Source organism: Rissa tridactyla, chromosome 2 (genome assembly GCF_028500815.1).
Source record: "Rissa tridactyla isolate bRisTri1 chromosome 2, bRisTri1.patW.cur.20221130, whole genome shotgun sequence".
NCBI lineage: Eukaryota > Metazoa > Chordata > Aves > Charadriiformes > Laridae > Rissa > Rissa tridactyla.
Genome location: NC_071467.1, coordinates 110,430,182 through 110,443,186, shown reverse-complemented (window position 1 = coordinate 110,443,186; position 13,005 = coordinate 110,430,182). Strand labels below are relative to the sequence as shown.

At 43.6% G+C, this 13,005-nt stretch overlaps 1 protein-coding gene across 5 annotated transcripts in view; it reads left to right on the top strand.

Annotated features, from left to right (window-relative positions):
- BLVRA (biliverdin reductase A) overlaps nucleotides 1-11,142 on the top strand; it is a 32,133-nt gene extending 20,991 nt beyond the window's left edge. For all 5 annotated transcript variants that reach the window (XM_054192450.1, XM_054192447.1, XM_054192449.1 and 2 more), the window contains exons 5-7: nucleotides 1,250-1,357; nucleotides 2,100-2,271; nucleotides 8,421-11,142. In XM_054192450.1, the coding sequence (XP_054048425.1) occupies nucleotides 1,250-1,357; nucleotides 2,100-2,271; nucleotides 8,421-8,694 (554 nt within the window). In that variant the 3' untranslated portion in view covers nucleotides 8,695-11,142. The remainder of the gene's footprint in view (nucleotides 1-1,249; nucleotides 1,358-2,099; nucleotides 2,272-8,420) is intronic.
- Nucleotides 11,143-13,005: the final 1,863 nt, after the last annotated feature.

Here is a 13,005-nt window from a genome sequence, read left to right as displayed (position 1 = left end):
TGTGCCAATGGGGAAATAAACACACAAATGTCAATGCTAAGAGTAAGGTACGTTTGCCCTTGGAAAAGCACTGGTCTCTGCTTGTGGTGCTAAGAATGCAGTTAGAAAAGGAAACTTCTGTTGCAGTGATAGTGAAGCACTTCATGAGTGTAGCCATTGTACCTCCCTGTCCTCTCTCTCCCTGAAAATAGAACTGTAAACACCTCCCCTGCCTTCTAGCCTTTGTGATGTGCTGGTCACACACAGCTGCTCATGCTATTGTAGGGCAGAAAGGCATCCTTGTTTGAAAGGTGGCTTGTGTCTGAGAAAAATCTCTTTATTTCTGGAAAGTGTGTGGTCCCATCCCTGCAGTGCCAAGGATCAGAAGCTGGCAGTTCAGCCGAGGCCAGGGGAGATGTATGGGGCTGCAAGGAAAAGAACAGTGCTGGGCAGGAGCAGAGTGCAAACCTTTTGGACAAGCTGCACTATTTATACCACTGCTTCTTAAAAATTTCCTTTGTGACTTTTGTACTAAAACACCGGAGGTATAGGATTTCTGCTTTGCTGTTTCCCTGTACCCACATCACTTGCTGCCTTGTTGCTAGCCAAATGGCTTCCCATTGAGCAGAATTTATGCCTCTTCTCTCGAAGCAGCAGCAGTTACTGTCAGCAGCCTAAATTGACTGTCCCGGAAGCCTTCCAGAAAAACACCTTTTGAATGAGGGCCACATTCAACGTGTATCGGATAGCCTCTATTCCAAAGTATCCCAATTAATTGCAGTGGAGGGATGTGCTCCTTAATGTATTGTTACAATCTGGGTCTAAGTGTTATGCTATTTTTTTCGCCTCCTTTTTCTTTCCTACTACACTGGGAGGAAAAATGCAGAACAAGGAAATGTGAGGGGAAAGAGGCCAAGAATTAATCCATCTTTTACTTTGAAGACTCATGTTTCAGCCTTTGTTGGGTATTAGGTTTTATTACAGAGTTTCTGTTAAACATAGTGGCTACTGTTCCTGTAGTCTCTATATTGGTTGTCTCCTGAAAATCCTTAGCCCAGATTGATGCCTCAGCACAGGACCTGTGTTTGGTTTTCTTCCTGACATTTTGCCAGCCATGCGTGAGAACGTTTCTAAGTGAGTTCCCACTGGTGACTGGCGAAGCCTTTACTGCTTAGACGTGCCTTTGATTCACGCAGAAAGCTCTTATTGAATCTGTCCTGATTTATGGTGTCTTTTTGGTTTTTGTTTGGTTTTTTTTTGTTAATGGCAGATAAAGTCCTCCATGTGGAGCACATTGAACTTCTGACTGAAGAGTACAAGCAGCTGAAAAAAGAAGTGGCTGGGAAAGACCTGGTGAAGGGAACGTTGCATTTCACAGGTCAGTAGCTGTGGGGAAATCGAAGTCCATCTGGATTTGTCTGCTTGCTCCACAGAGATGCCAGTCCTTCCAGGCTTCATTCAGTCCTTTTAGATGAGAGTCTGTCTGTAAACTGACTAGAGACACAGGTATCAGTTCTGGATATTTCCATGAAATTACAGAAGTGTCTGGAAAACATCTTTGCCTTAAAAGTTGTCTTCTAGAGGCTGTTGCTTTGCTAATCTCTTTCTGCTATCCGTTGAAGAACGCAAACCCGTGCCTTGTTGTATGGAGGAGAGAGTACATCTTCATCCCTTCTGTACTTTGGTGGTAGCGACCAATTTCTCATTCATATGGGCCTTGGAGAAGAGGATGAGCTCTGAGGAAGCGTCCCAATTTCTAGTGGGGACCTTTAGTGTTCCATACTGGTCTTTGGCCCAGAAGAGCTGGGGAGAGATTTTTGAGCCATTGTTTTCTCCCTGCTTTAGTCGCTTGTTGAATCTACATAAAACCTTCTGTCCTCAACACATCTTGAAAGCTTTGTTGTATATGTACGTTGTGCAGCCTTCTCTGTCGTAGCTCACCAACTGATCCATTTCAAAGTTGACCATGTTTGTTGATTTTCCTACTCAGTCCATCCACTCACGACATTTCTACACCCTGGTCTCTAAGCCTGCAACACTGCAGTTTCTTCAGCCTTTCCTATGTGGAGGACATTATTCTCTTTCCCATTTCTCAAGGTTTTCTGCTGTTGTTACACCAGGTAGCGTCCTCGATGAAAACAAAACAGGATTTCCAGCTTTCAGTGGAATTGCCCGACTGACTTGGCTGATTGACCTCTTTGGAGATCTCACTGTTACCTCTGCCACCAGAGAATTGCAGAAGGATAAGAATTATTCCAGAATGACTGTTCATTTTCAGACAGCAAACAAGAAGTGAGTAATGGCCATGGCAGCAGGTGAGCCAGGCAGCTTGGGTATCATCTGCAGGAGTTCTGCATCTGCTCTTCCTCTTGTAGAAACAGAATGGGTGGATGCTGGCATGAAAGTGTGTAAGAGAAACAGACCTGAATGTGCTTCCTTTAGTCATCACGGTAGAAAGAGCCACCACCAAACAATGTCTGCTGAGGAGCACAAGGTGGTTTGAATTGCTCTTTGCTGATGTCTGAATGTGAGAATGGGCCCATAAGGCATTTTGCCATGCCCAAGACTGAAATATCCTTCTCTTGCACTCAGAAAAATTGTTCAGAGGCAGGATATTTTTTGTTTAGCAACAGACATTCTAATTGTATGTTGAAAGCTAACCTTTCTTTAAAGGTTGAAAATATATGACTGTTTGAAAAGGTAATGTGCTAGTCATAATACTTAGCTTACAGCATTAATGCTTGTGCTAATATGTAGTAGTAGCTGGAGGTTAACATAAAATTGCACATTTCAAGCAGAAGTGTAATGAACGACTGAAAGGCCAATGCGGAAAATTTGCTCTTGACTAATGCCTGCTCCACAGTCCTGAAGTTTCTTTGATTTTTTCTGAGTAGGGCATCAGTCTGTCTCCCACTTCTTGTCGTTTTGCTTTTTTTGCGTATGTGTGTCAGACAGAATTCAGCAGCCAGGATTACTTGTAATTTTTTCTAGTCATTGCAGTCTGACTTTCTTGCAGAAAACTCTTTGATGATGCATTTTATGATAATGAGTTTGATCTCCCATTTACTATATGATAGCAATAGCCTTGCTATCAAATAGCGTTTCGTACTTTGGATTGAGTACTCAACTTGGTCCAAAGTCTGGTGGTGTATTTTGCTGGAAACTCTCCAGTTTGGTCATTCTGGGCCATCCGCATGGAGGTCAAGTCCTTTCAGTTGGGTTGAAGTTACTTATGAGGACAGTTTACTGCATGCATAGGTGCAACTTGAGAATTGGCTGACATGAAAAGATATAGAGAAGTTACCCAAGCGCTGTATGTTTGCTAGGACATAGGAACAGTGATGGAACAATTTGTTTGTTTCCCTTCACTCCTATTTTCCTGTTTTTCTGTATAGTGCACACTGCCTTTGAGCCAGATGACCCCCTCATAGGCGTATGACAAGAGGCAGATGAGAAGACTGGGGAGAGCAAGGGACCCCATGGGAAAATATTCTGGCCTGTCTTCATTTGTAATAAATTATCCTTTTTTTTGTGTTGCACATATATGGAACACTTAAAACAAAAACAAACCAAAAAAGGAAAAGACACTAAACATGAATGCTTACTTCTTGAAGAATTTTAGATAAGCTTATTGTTTAAAAAGTAATAACCTGAAGGACTAGCTATTTGAGGAGTGAATAATCAGGGCTCGTTCGAACTGTTAGTTTCACACCATTGTTACTTAAGCATTTTAGCAGTCAGTCCTACAAAGCCCACTGCAGTTTATCGAGGGATTAGCATCTTCTCTTAGCAGTCTTCCTCTCTCTTTAAATAAAACATCGTTTCTAATTCCCTTTAAAATGCAGTTGTGAGAGGACAGAACTCTGTATACAAGCTCTGTTTACCCTCTTAGCAATTTGCCAGTAACACGAGTAGCTGTAAAGATCTATATAGAATGAAATTTTGAACTAATTCCAGCAGGTGGAACTAGCGGGTGGCTTAAACGTTTCCCTGGCTGTCCTGTCTCCTAGGTAGTTCTTGGCTGCTATGTGTGATATTTGCTAGATACAGAACTGTTTCTGGATTGCTGTTTTTTTCCTGCTCTACACCACTAACAGATACCTGCTTTTCTTAGCCCCCTACTAGCTATTTGCATGGGTCAGTAAAGTGTTTTGTCACCATGAGTGTTTTAATGACCTCAGGGACAGTCAGCTTTATGCCTCTGGGATAATTTACGCCGACTGGAAAGTTACATAGTGTTCCTGTATTTTGTTCGGTGGCGGGGCCATATTTCCTGCTGACCTTCCCCCATTGACGTCAGTGGAGTTACAGCAGTAGAGAATTTGGCCCACTCTTCATCAAGTGAAGTTATGGCCCGGCCATGGTGGTGGTGTTGCAGCTCTAATTTGCCCGACCTTTATTTTGCTGAAGGATGGGAAAGGTCTGCACTTTTCCTGAGAGCTCTCTCATCCTTTTTTTTTGAAAGACAAGAATACGCTAACCTTGAGAAATGAGGTTAATTCAGCCTATTTTCTGCCTTGGAAAATACAGCAGGTGCAGAACGCAGCAGCCTGTGTTCTGGTTGTTAAGCAGGGATTTGTGCAAAGGCTATAGTCTGCCTCCACTGCACAGCCCGCACTGGCTGCTCATCTGTCTCTGGGTGCATTTTGGAGATGTGTTGTTAACGCCTGATGCCCAGCTATCTGAGAGATGACCTCTGCCTCTGTTGTGTTTCCAAGGCAGTGGAGCTGACAGCCTCTCTGCAATAAAACATTGGGCAATCCGGGAAAAGCCAAACCTCTACTGACAGCACGGCTGGTTTGGGACTGCATTTCCTGTCCCAGGATTACAGAGCTTGCATTCAGTAAAGGTCAAAAATGAATTTTTAGTGTGAGCTGGAGAGGTAATGATTTGGGCAATGTCTCTTTTGATGTTAACTAGGGGTAGAGTCTAATTGTCCAATTCCCATCTGAGGTAAGGTAGCCCTTTTTTTGATTGCATGGTAAACGAAATATATTGGCATTTTCAAGGTGTGAGAAGGAAGATGTTTAAAAGAAATTGAAGACATTTTCTGAACACATATTCTGGCAATAAATGTTTGAAATTATTTTTGTATTGAGATCTAAGCCTACAAAGTCTGAAAAAAAACCCTTCAAATTGAGCATCCATAAACAATCATGTAATACATGCTTTCTGCAGAAGTTGCTGCGTAAAATATTAAGTTGAGTGTACCCAAAATTCTTTTGAGCATGAAACGAGCTTAATTCTTCTGCAGGTATGAGGAGTGTTCACTTCATTTTGGTTTATTTAACTAGGACAGTCCAACTAGGGCCACTCATTATTTGAAGAAACAGGGAATCGGAAAAGCAGAAAGTCCCTTCCAATCTCTGAATATAATGTCACTAGGAGAGCTCTGCCAGTCTAAAATCTGGAAAGACAAAATTATCATTAAAAAGTCGGGATGGTTTCTTCACTGCAGATAGTGCTTGCTTTGTAAAAAGTCTGTGTAAAAGCAAGTTGTTAGCGTTTGGTTAAACTTTCTTTTTATTCTTTAACTGGCCAACATATTTAAAGGGGCTTTATTCAGCTACCAAAATTGCTGCATTTGTTTCTCCTAAGTAACACTACTAACAGTTCTAAATAACTAACTACATGCGTAGCCAGATAATACTTTGATACAGATCTTTAATGAAAATGGGTAAATTACCTATTGAAAAAAACAGCAGTTCTTCACAATTTTCTGACATAAAATACAAACTTGTTTCTTATGCTACAAAATTGCTTAAATAATGGGCAGGCTTGCAGCGTACTTATCTTTATAGCAAAAAAGGGACTAATTTTAGTGTAGTAGTTGTTAATTAACATGTTTTGGTTACCAAACAAGTAGAATCAGCCTCTCTCTAGGTAAATAACTAAAAATCCAATCACAGAAGATAAATCTATTAGTAAACCCAACATTTTCCTGCTCACTGATCAAAATCAGTCAATTTAATCACTTTGATTAAATTGTGCCTGCTCTGTATGATTGTGCTTCTGGTTCAGTGGCTTCCCCAAGCTAGAGGAGAAGACAAAATACCCCTGAGCCTGGTCATTGGTGTGCGTCTGCTCTAGATCACCCCAGGGAGGTGACCCTGCATTGACACTGCCTGTTTTGGATCATGTAATGGACTCTATTACATGGTGGGGATCTTTGCCTATGCCTGCCCAGTGGTTTCTTCATACCTGCCTACCTGAGATAAAGCAGCTTTGAATAACTGGCCCGAACCCTCTGTTGCTGTTTACTGTCATAAGAACACAAAACTGGCTCTGTTGAGTCAGAGCAAAGCCCAGCTTGCTCCGTGGCCTGCCTCTGACTGAGGTCAATAGCCAGCACCTCGGGGAAGGAGGATGAGAACATAGAAAACACCGAGTGATATGGCCTTCAAGCACCCTTCTGGCCTGCAGCGACACGTAGCCCTTGGGACTTCCTGAAATGCATGATGTCTTTGCATTTATTAGTCCTCTGAGGACTTTTTTTGGGGTGCATTTTTGCAGGCTGTGATTTGAGTCTTTTTTTTTGTTTGTTTTTAACTCCAGTTGTTTTATTCTGTTCAGCCAGGTTCATCTGGCTTAATTTGTAGGGTGTGTATGTGGCAGTACAGGTGAGCAAAGAATCATTGATACAATGATCTGAATACAGAAACTGGATCCTAAAGCATGAAAGATGAGAGGTGCAGAATCGTTAAGCTGAATGCTCTGCAGAGTGTGTTCAGGCTAGACTGACAAGGACTTTCTTTCCAGACCTAATGATATTGAAGATTTAATGGGCAGTACTTGGAGACAGAATTTATTCTTCCATGCTATTGATGCCCTCGTAATTTGTGAGTGGCAGACTAAAGTGGGCCATAAAGGACTGTGGAAAGGCCATCAATAACCAAGTAAGAAAAATAATGTGCATCCTCTAAACACAGGCAGTAGTGAGTGCTGATGAATGAGCTGCAGAAAGGCGATGGCATGGTTTAGGCAGTTGACAAAAGAGCAGGATGGGAGGATCGTGGCTGTGTTGAGGACCATTCCTCAAAGCCTCTGCAAGCATTTGCAGTGGTGGGCCAGAGAGTCTGTGAAGACCTCTGAAGTGATGCAGCACCTCCCATGGCTCCTCTTTCCTCAGCCAAGCTGGGAAGTTGGGGAGGAAAGTGCAAGGACCTGTGAGCTATGCCAGTTGATAGCCAGCAGCACTGATACTTGGCTTGGAGGCTGTGGCTGTCACATCGGCATGAGACAGGACTTTGCTCTGATTAAGAAAGACCTGCCTGAGAGTCTGTGTAACAGAGACAGGCAAAATTGACATCTTCTGGTGTAATCTCTAGGATTGACTCGGTGCGCCCAGTGAAGAGAAAGAAACGTATTTGAAAAATTCAGAGAGAGTGTGGCCGGTTTTGGGCCCCTCACCACAAAAGAGACACTGAGGTGCTGGAGCGGGTCCAGAGAAGGGCAACGAAGCTGGTGAGGGGTCTGGAGAACAAGACTTACGAGGAGCAGCTGAGGGAACTGGGGTTGTTCAGCCTGGAGAAAAGGAGGCTGAGGGGAGACCTCACCGCTCTCTACAACTACTTGAAAGGAGGGTGTAGAGAGGTGGGGTCGGTCTCTTCACCTAATTAACAGGCGATAGGACAAGAGGAAATGGCCTCAAGTTGCGCCAGGGGAGGTTTAGACTGGATATTAGGAAAAATTTTTACAGTGAAAGGGTTATTTAAGCATTGGAACAGGCTGCCCAGGGAAGTGGTTGAGGCACCATCCCTGGAGGTATTTGAAAGACGGGTAGACAGTGCTCAGAGATACAGTTTAGATTAGTGATGGTTTTTGTCAGAGTTTGGTTGATGGTTGGACTAGATGATCTGAAAGGTCTGTTCCAACCTAGGCGATTTTATGACTCTGTGAGTATAGACGATAGTGTCTGCATGAGTGAACTTGTCATCTGTTCAGCCCATCCTAAAGGGCTGGTGTTCAGCTTGCACAGTAGCACCTGGGTTGTCAGTATGTATCTGAGTGACTATTCTTGCTGGAGGAATAAGCAGACATTGAGGGCTGTGTGAGTTTAGCTGTGATTGAATCATGCACAAGATATTTGGATGTTTAACTGCACTTTCCATCCGAGTCTACAAACAAACAGATTAAACTTCCTTCTTCCCTGTGAGATGGCTAGGCACTGCTGGCTTCCCTTTGTACCTAAGGAAAACAAAGCTGGAGAGAGCTTAGATGGTGTGGTGGCAGAGTTAAGACTATTACCTGGTGTTCAGCTTCGTAACCACAAGGCATGTTGGTCAGAACATGTTACCTGAATATGCAATGACTGAAATTTAAAAATGGTGCACTTATAAGGGCATTTTCTGTAAATGCTGAGGGGAAAAAAAGCATAAACTATAACTGTTGATTCCATTTCTTCATAAATACTCTTCTTTTTCTCTGCTTTTCCCCCCTAGACCTCTGACTTGGATTGAAGAAAGGGGACCAGGGATGAGACGTGAAAAGAAAATCAACTTCTGTTTCACAAGTGGTTGCCTGGAGAACTTCCCTCAAGCTCCGAGGTCTGCTGTGGGCCTTTTCATGCAGGATCAGAACCTCTTTGCTAAAAAACTGCTGGGCCAGGTATCCAAGGAGGAGCTGGCTGCTGAGAAGTGGCGAATTTTGAGGTGTCTTGACCTAGCTGAGGTGATCCAGCAGCACTGTGAACAGCCAGAGAAAATCTGTTCCTGAGACTGCTCTTAGGGAAGGAGGGACGCGGCAGATGGGAAAGCTGTAGGGCTAGAGCTCACTGTTGCCATCAAGCAGTTGCTATTTCTGTTTCCTTACCTTCTTTGTGACTAGTTGTGACTCCTAGGCTCTCTGGGTGGGCTGGAGAGCCTGGGCTATACCCTGTGCCTTCTGGTGTGTGCCAGAACAAAGCGACATTACCCTGCTCCAGTGCATTGCCGACCTTCCAGGCAGATAGGAACCTAGCAGCAACAAGCTTTCCTGTGGTTGCCTCCACTCGATTCACTTGGAAATGTCCCTGAGAGCACATCCTGGAGGACTGCAAATACTAGACATGATTTTACCTCCTGAGGGTTTTTTCCCCCCCCCCCCCCTCTATTCAGATACGTCTGAAAATGGGATGTGTCTCATTTAGTACTATTCATTAGAAGTATTAGCTAGAATGAAGTTCTTGGTGAGTTTTCCACCTCTTTACTTGATCTGCAGAACTTGTGCCACCACAGTCCTGACCTTTTCTTCCAGACGCCCTGAATTGTTCTGTGTGTTTGCTCTAATTAGTAGTTGTGCCTGTTTGTTGTTGTTTTGGTTTTTGGTTGGTTGCTTTTTTTTTTTTTTTCACATTGGAAATCATCTGCCTTCAAACAGAATCTACATTGGTATCAAGCCAGAAGAGAAGAAATATCTTGTCTCTTGGTAGATGCCATGTTGAGTTCACTCACTTAATTTCTCTGGTGTCCTGTGCCAACATAGAAATCTTTTTTCCAGCAGAGATTAGAGTAGTAACTAACACGTGGCCTGCCTGCTTTCTACTGAATCTAAATGTTTTTCTTTTTTTTTTTTTTTTTTTTTTTACTGGAAGCAGCATGTTATTGTCCTTCATTTGTGTTCTGTATCTAATTCAGCATGTGAATGGATCACTGCTAAAAATAATATACATCCTGACTTTAAGAAAAAAAACCCCACCTAACGCGCTCCTGGAAACGGTGAAATTCATTTGAAATAGTGATAAAATTAGAATAGAACTGTGGAAAATGGAGCAATTTGCAAATATAGCCATGCGGTTACGGCGTATGACACCTGTGGGGATGGGTCTTTAGCATTTTACAGTAGTCCCACGGTCACGTATGAAGGCATTATCACTTCCCTAAAGAAACATTTTAGTTTGTAGGAAAAGCCTAAACAGTGCACAAAACTATGAGCAGTTCCTCTCTTTGCCTTTTACTTTCGAATTACAGCATCTGCCGGTGCTATGTTAATATAGCAGCAAACTTCAGTCTGCACAGTTGTTCTTTTAAGCACAGAACCATCATTTCTTTTTTACGTTATCACTTGAGCAATTTTCAACGAGGGAGCATAAATGTTGTGAATGTGTACGTAATTACAGCCAGTCAATATTGATGGAGACAGTCTTCCTTTAGGTAAATCATGTTCATTCAGAAGTTGGATACAGTTCAGTTAGTTTGAAATAGGGAAGGAAAGGCTGTGTATTTTTTCCCAAATCAGTCACATTTTAGAAGCAACTGGATCTTGATGGATTCTGCATGCGATTTTTTTTTTTTTTTTTTAAATTTACTCTATTTGTTAAAATCGGCGAAAAGCCTCCTATTGACTTCAATGGATTGAAACTCATGTGTGTTGCCAGCAGATTTGTGTGGGCAGATCGTGCGCTCGTCCACCCAAATGGATGCCTTACTGAGCATTTGCAGGGACTTCTTTACCAAGGTGGTGGACGTTGCCTGAGCAGATCGGATGCTGTATGAGGGGAAAAAGTGGGTTTGTGGCAAAATGCAAAAAGTCTATCTGGGATCGAAATGAAATTAAAATCTCTGTATATCTATCCGCTATGTATGGCACCACACAAGAGGTCCTGTTACTTGACAAACTCCTCAGCTGTGAATATGGGGTGAATACCACTTGTTTACATGCTAATTTACAACGGGTAACTGGGGAGGGAGGGCAAAGGGAAGGGAGATTCACACTCCCCATTTATAGGCATCAAAATTAGCCACCACGTCACCCTGGGCACACGCTGCAGTTGCTGGTGAGAGCAGCATTCCTCTAAGAAAAGGGGATTAAATTCATGGGAGCTCTGTAGAGCAGCAGTATAACATCGTGCAGTGAATCACCCTCTGGAGAAGCTTGTTTCTATAGAGAGCGCCTGGGGAAATTAGCTGGTTAATTTGAGCTACGGAAGGCAGATGCCTAAAGCTGGATGTCCCGCGCTATCCTCCGTCCCCCTCCCATTCCTCCCAGCTAACCTGCTTGCCTACTCCTGTCTGCCCTGCTGCTGGGAGCCTGCAGCGTTCAAATGGCTTTTCATTCAGCCCTGTAAATTTGCTGAGGTACCGCAATGGTTTGTATATGAGAGCTACTGGATGTCAAGCTTTAAACGTACGTATTGTTTAACCAGATGTCGAACTCGCCAATAAAATACTGGAGCTCTTAATCATTCCCTTTAGTTCCTGTTGTCTTTCATTAGCAGTTCCCATTGCCGTTGCTGAAAGCGGCTCTGTCCTGACCGGTTCTTTTCTCCCCTTTTGCTCCTTGAACCCTGTGAAATCCTGCTGGCGACTACAGGCTGTCATCCTATCCTAAAGCCCTCAGCTGCGTCCCTCTCCCGTTTCAAAGTTTTGAATACAAGTGTGGTGGGGTATGTGACCTTATCTCAACTCCTGAGCCCTCCCACAAAATTCCTGCCCTTCCGGTCCCATCTGACTCCTGCCTGGGAGTGCTGGCGAGTCTAAATCTCGGCTGCACGCTTCCAGTTTCCCATTCAACAACCAGTGTATTTGAGCAACCTTTTTGAATCTGCTAAGTAGAATCTGAAATGGGTGTTGAAATGGGTCTTTTGGTGGTTTTAATAATCTGCTTTATCATAGCAGAACTACTATCAGAAGAATTTTTGAGATAGTATTTGGCATAACCTGAACCGAGCCAGTTTTAGAGATGCAGAGATCTGAAAAGGTAAGTATAGGCGTGCCATGGGCAGGTTGGTGTATCGCGTTCTTTGGAGGTAGCTGCTTTTCTACTCTTTCTGGTGGAAATGACCCTGCACCTATGGGACAGTGTGGGAAATCCGTTGCAGTACACTGTATTAACTCTGCCTGATGCTATGGAGTTGTTATGGGAAGTGCTGTAATGCAAAATGCTCCTACGTGAAGGAGGGATGCTCAGTTTGCTGACATGGGCTGAAGCTTGTCTCTGGCAGATGAGAGGCATGGAGTCACTAACTGCAACATGCTAGCTGAAACCTGGAAGAGGTGGTTTGATCCAAAGGCCTTTTCAGAGGGCTAGAAATCAGGGAAATGGAAAATTTCCAAAGAGGAAAGAAACTAGCTATTGGTATGACTTGCAAAGCTGTGTGGGATGCTCCGTCTGAGAGGGAAGGAAGGTGGATTTGTTTTTGGGGATCAAATGTTTACCTGAAAGCTTGTTCAGTGGGGGCTGGGAACGGGGTCTAATTTAACTGTGTGATTACTAAGGACTGTCAGGAACAGTATGGGCACATGGGAGGTGGGATGAGGGGAAAGGCAAAGAGGAGGGGGGCACATCACAGGAGCTGCTTGAGCTGCCGTTATTTATGAGAAGGACACCATTGGAGTGGCCAGAGCAGATCAAGCAGACAAGGAAGGGGGAAGGCAAAGGGCAGCAGCTGTGTAGACCAGAGCTGTTTTTCAAATGTTTCTAATATCTCAAAAATGGCTGTTTTAAAATTAGTAGTATGTATGGCCTCTGAGTAAAACCGCAGCACTGAGTCCTCCAGCAGTCTGTAGAGGCGTTGAGGTTGTAAAGACTGAACTGTACACATAATTTCAGCTGTCACTCAAGATATTTGATTCCTTCAGGTTGGTAGTGTGGTCTGGGGCCTTGGGCACCCTCACAGTTTGCTGGTGAGTGACCCACCAAAGGTGATCCTGGCCGGACGTCTGGCTCCATAACGATGTCTCCAGTGAGGCTCACAGAACTGTGTGCTGATGTGCTTCATGCAGTAGCATTTACTGCTCCTTAAGGTACGTGGTATGCTCTGCGCAATAGTAATAAAACATAATACCAGGAAGCTAAGGATCTCCAGTGAAATAATGGCTCCAGACTTTTGACAAAGACAGCAAGATATTTGGTTAGCTTTAAGTGCTGTAAGCTGGTACCTGTAGAGGCTGGATTAAATGAGGTTACAGGACTCTGTTGAGAGACCTGTTAGAGTTTTTGTTTAAAGAAGGAATGTAGCACAGGTACCAGTGCAAACTTCAGCCCTAACCCAGAAGAGCAAAGCCTTGCAATGGGAAGACAGGAGATGTCCATGCAGTACAATGTGAT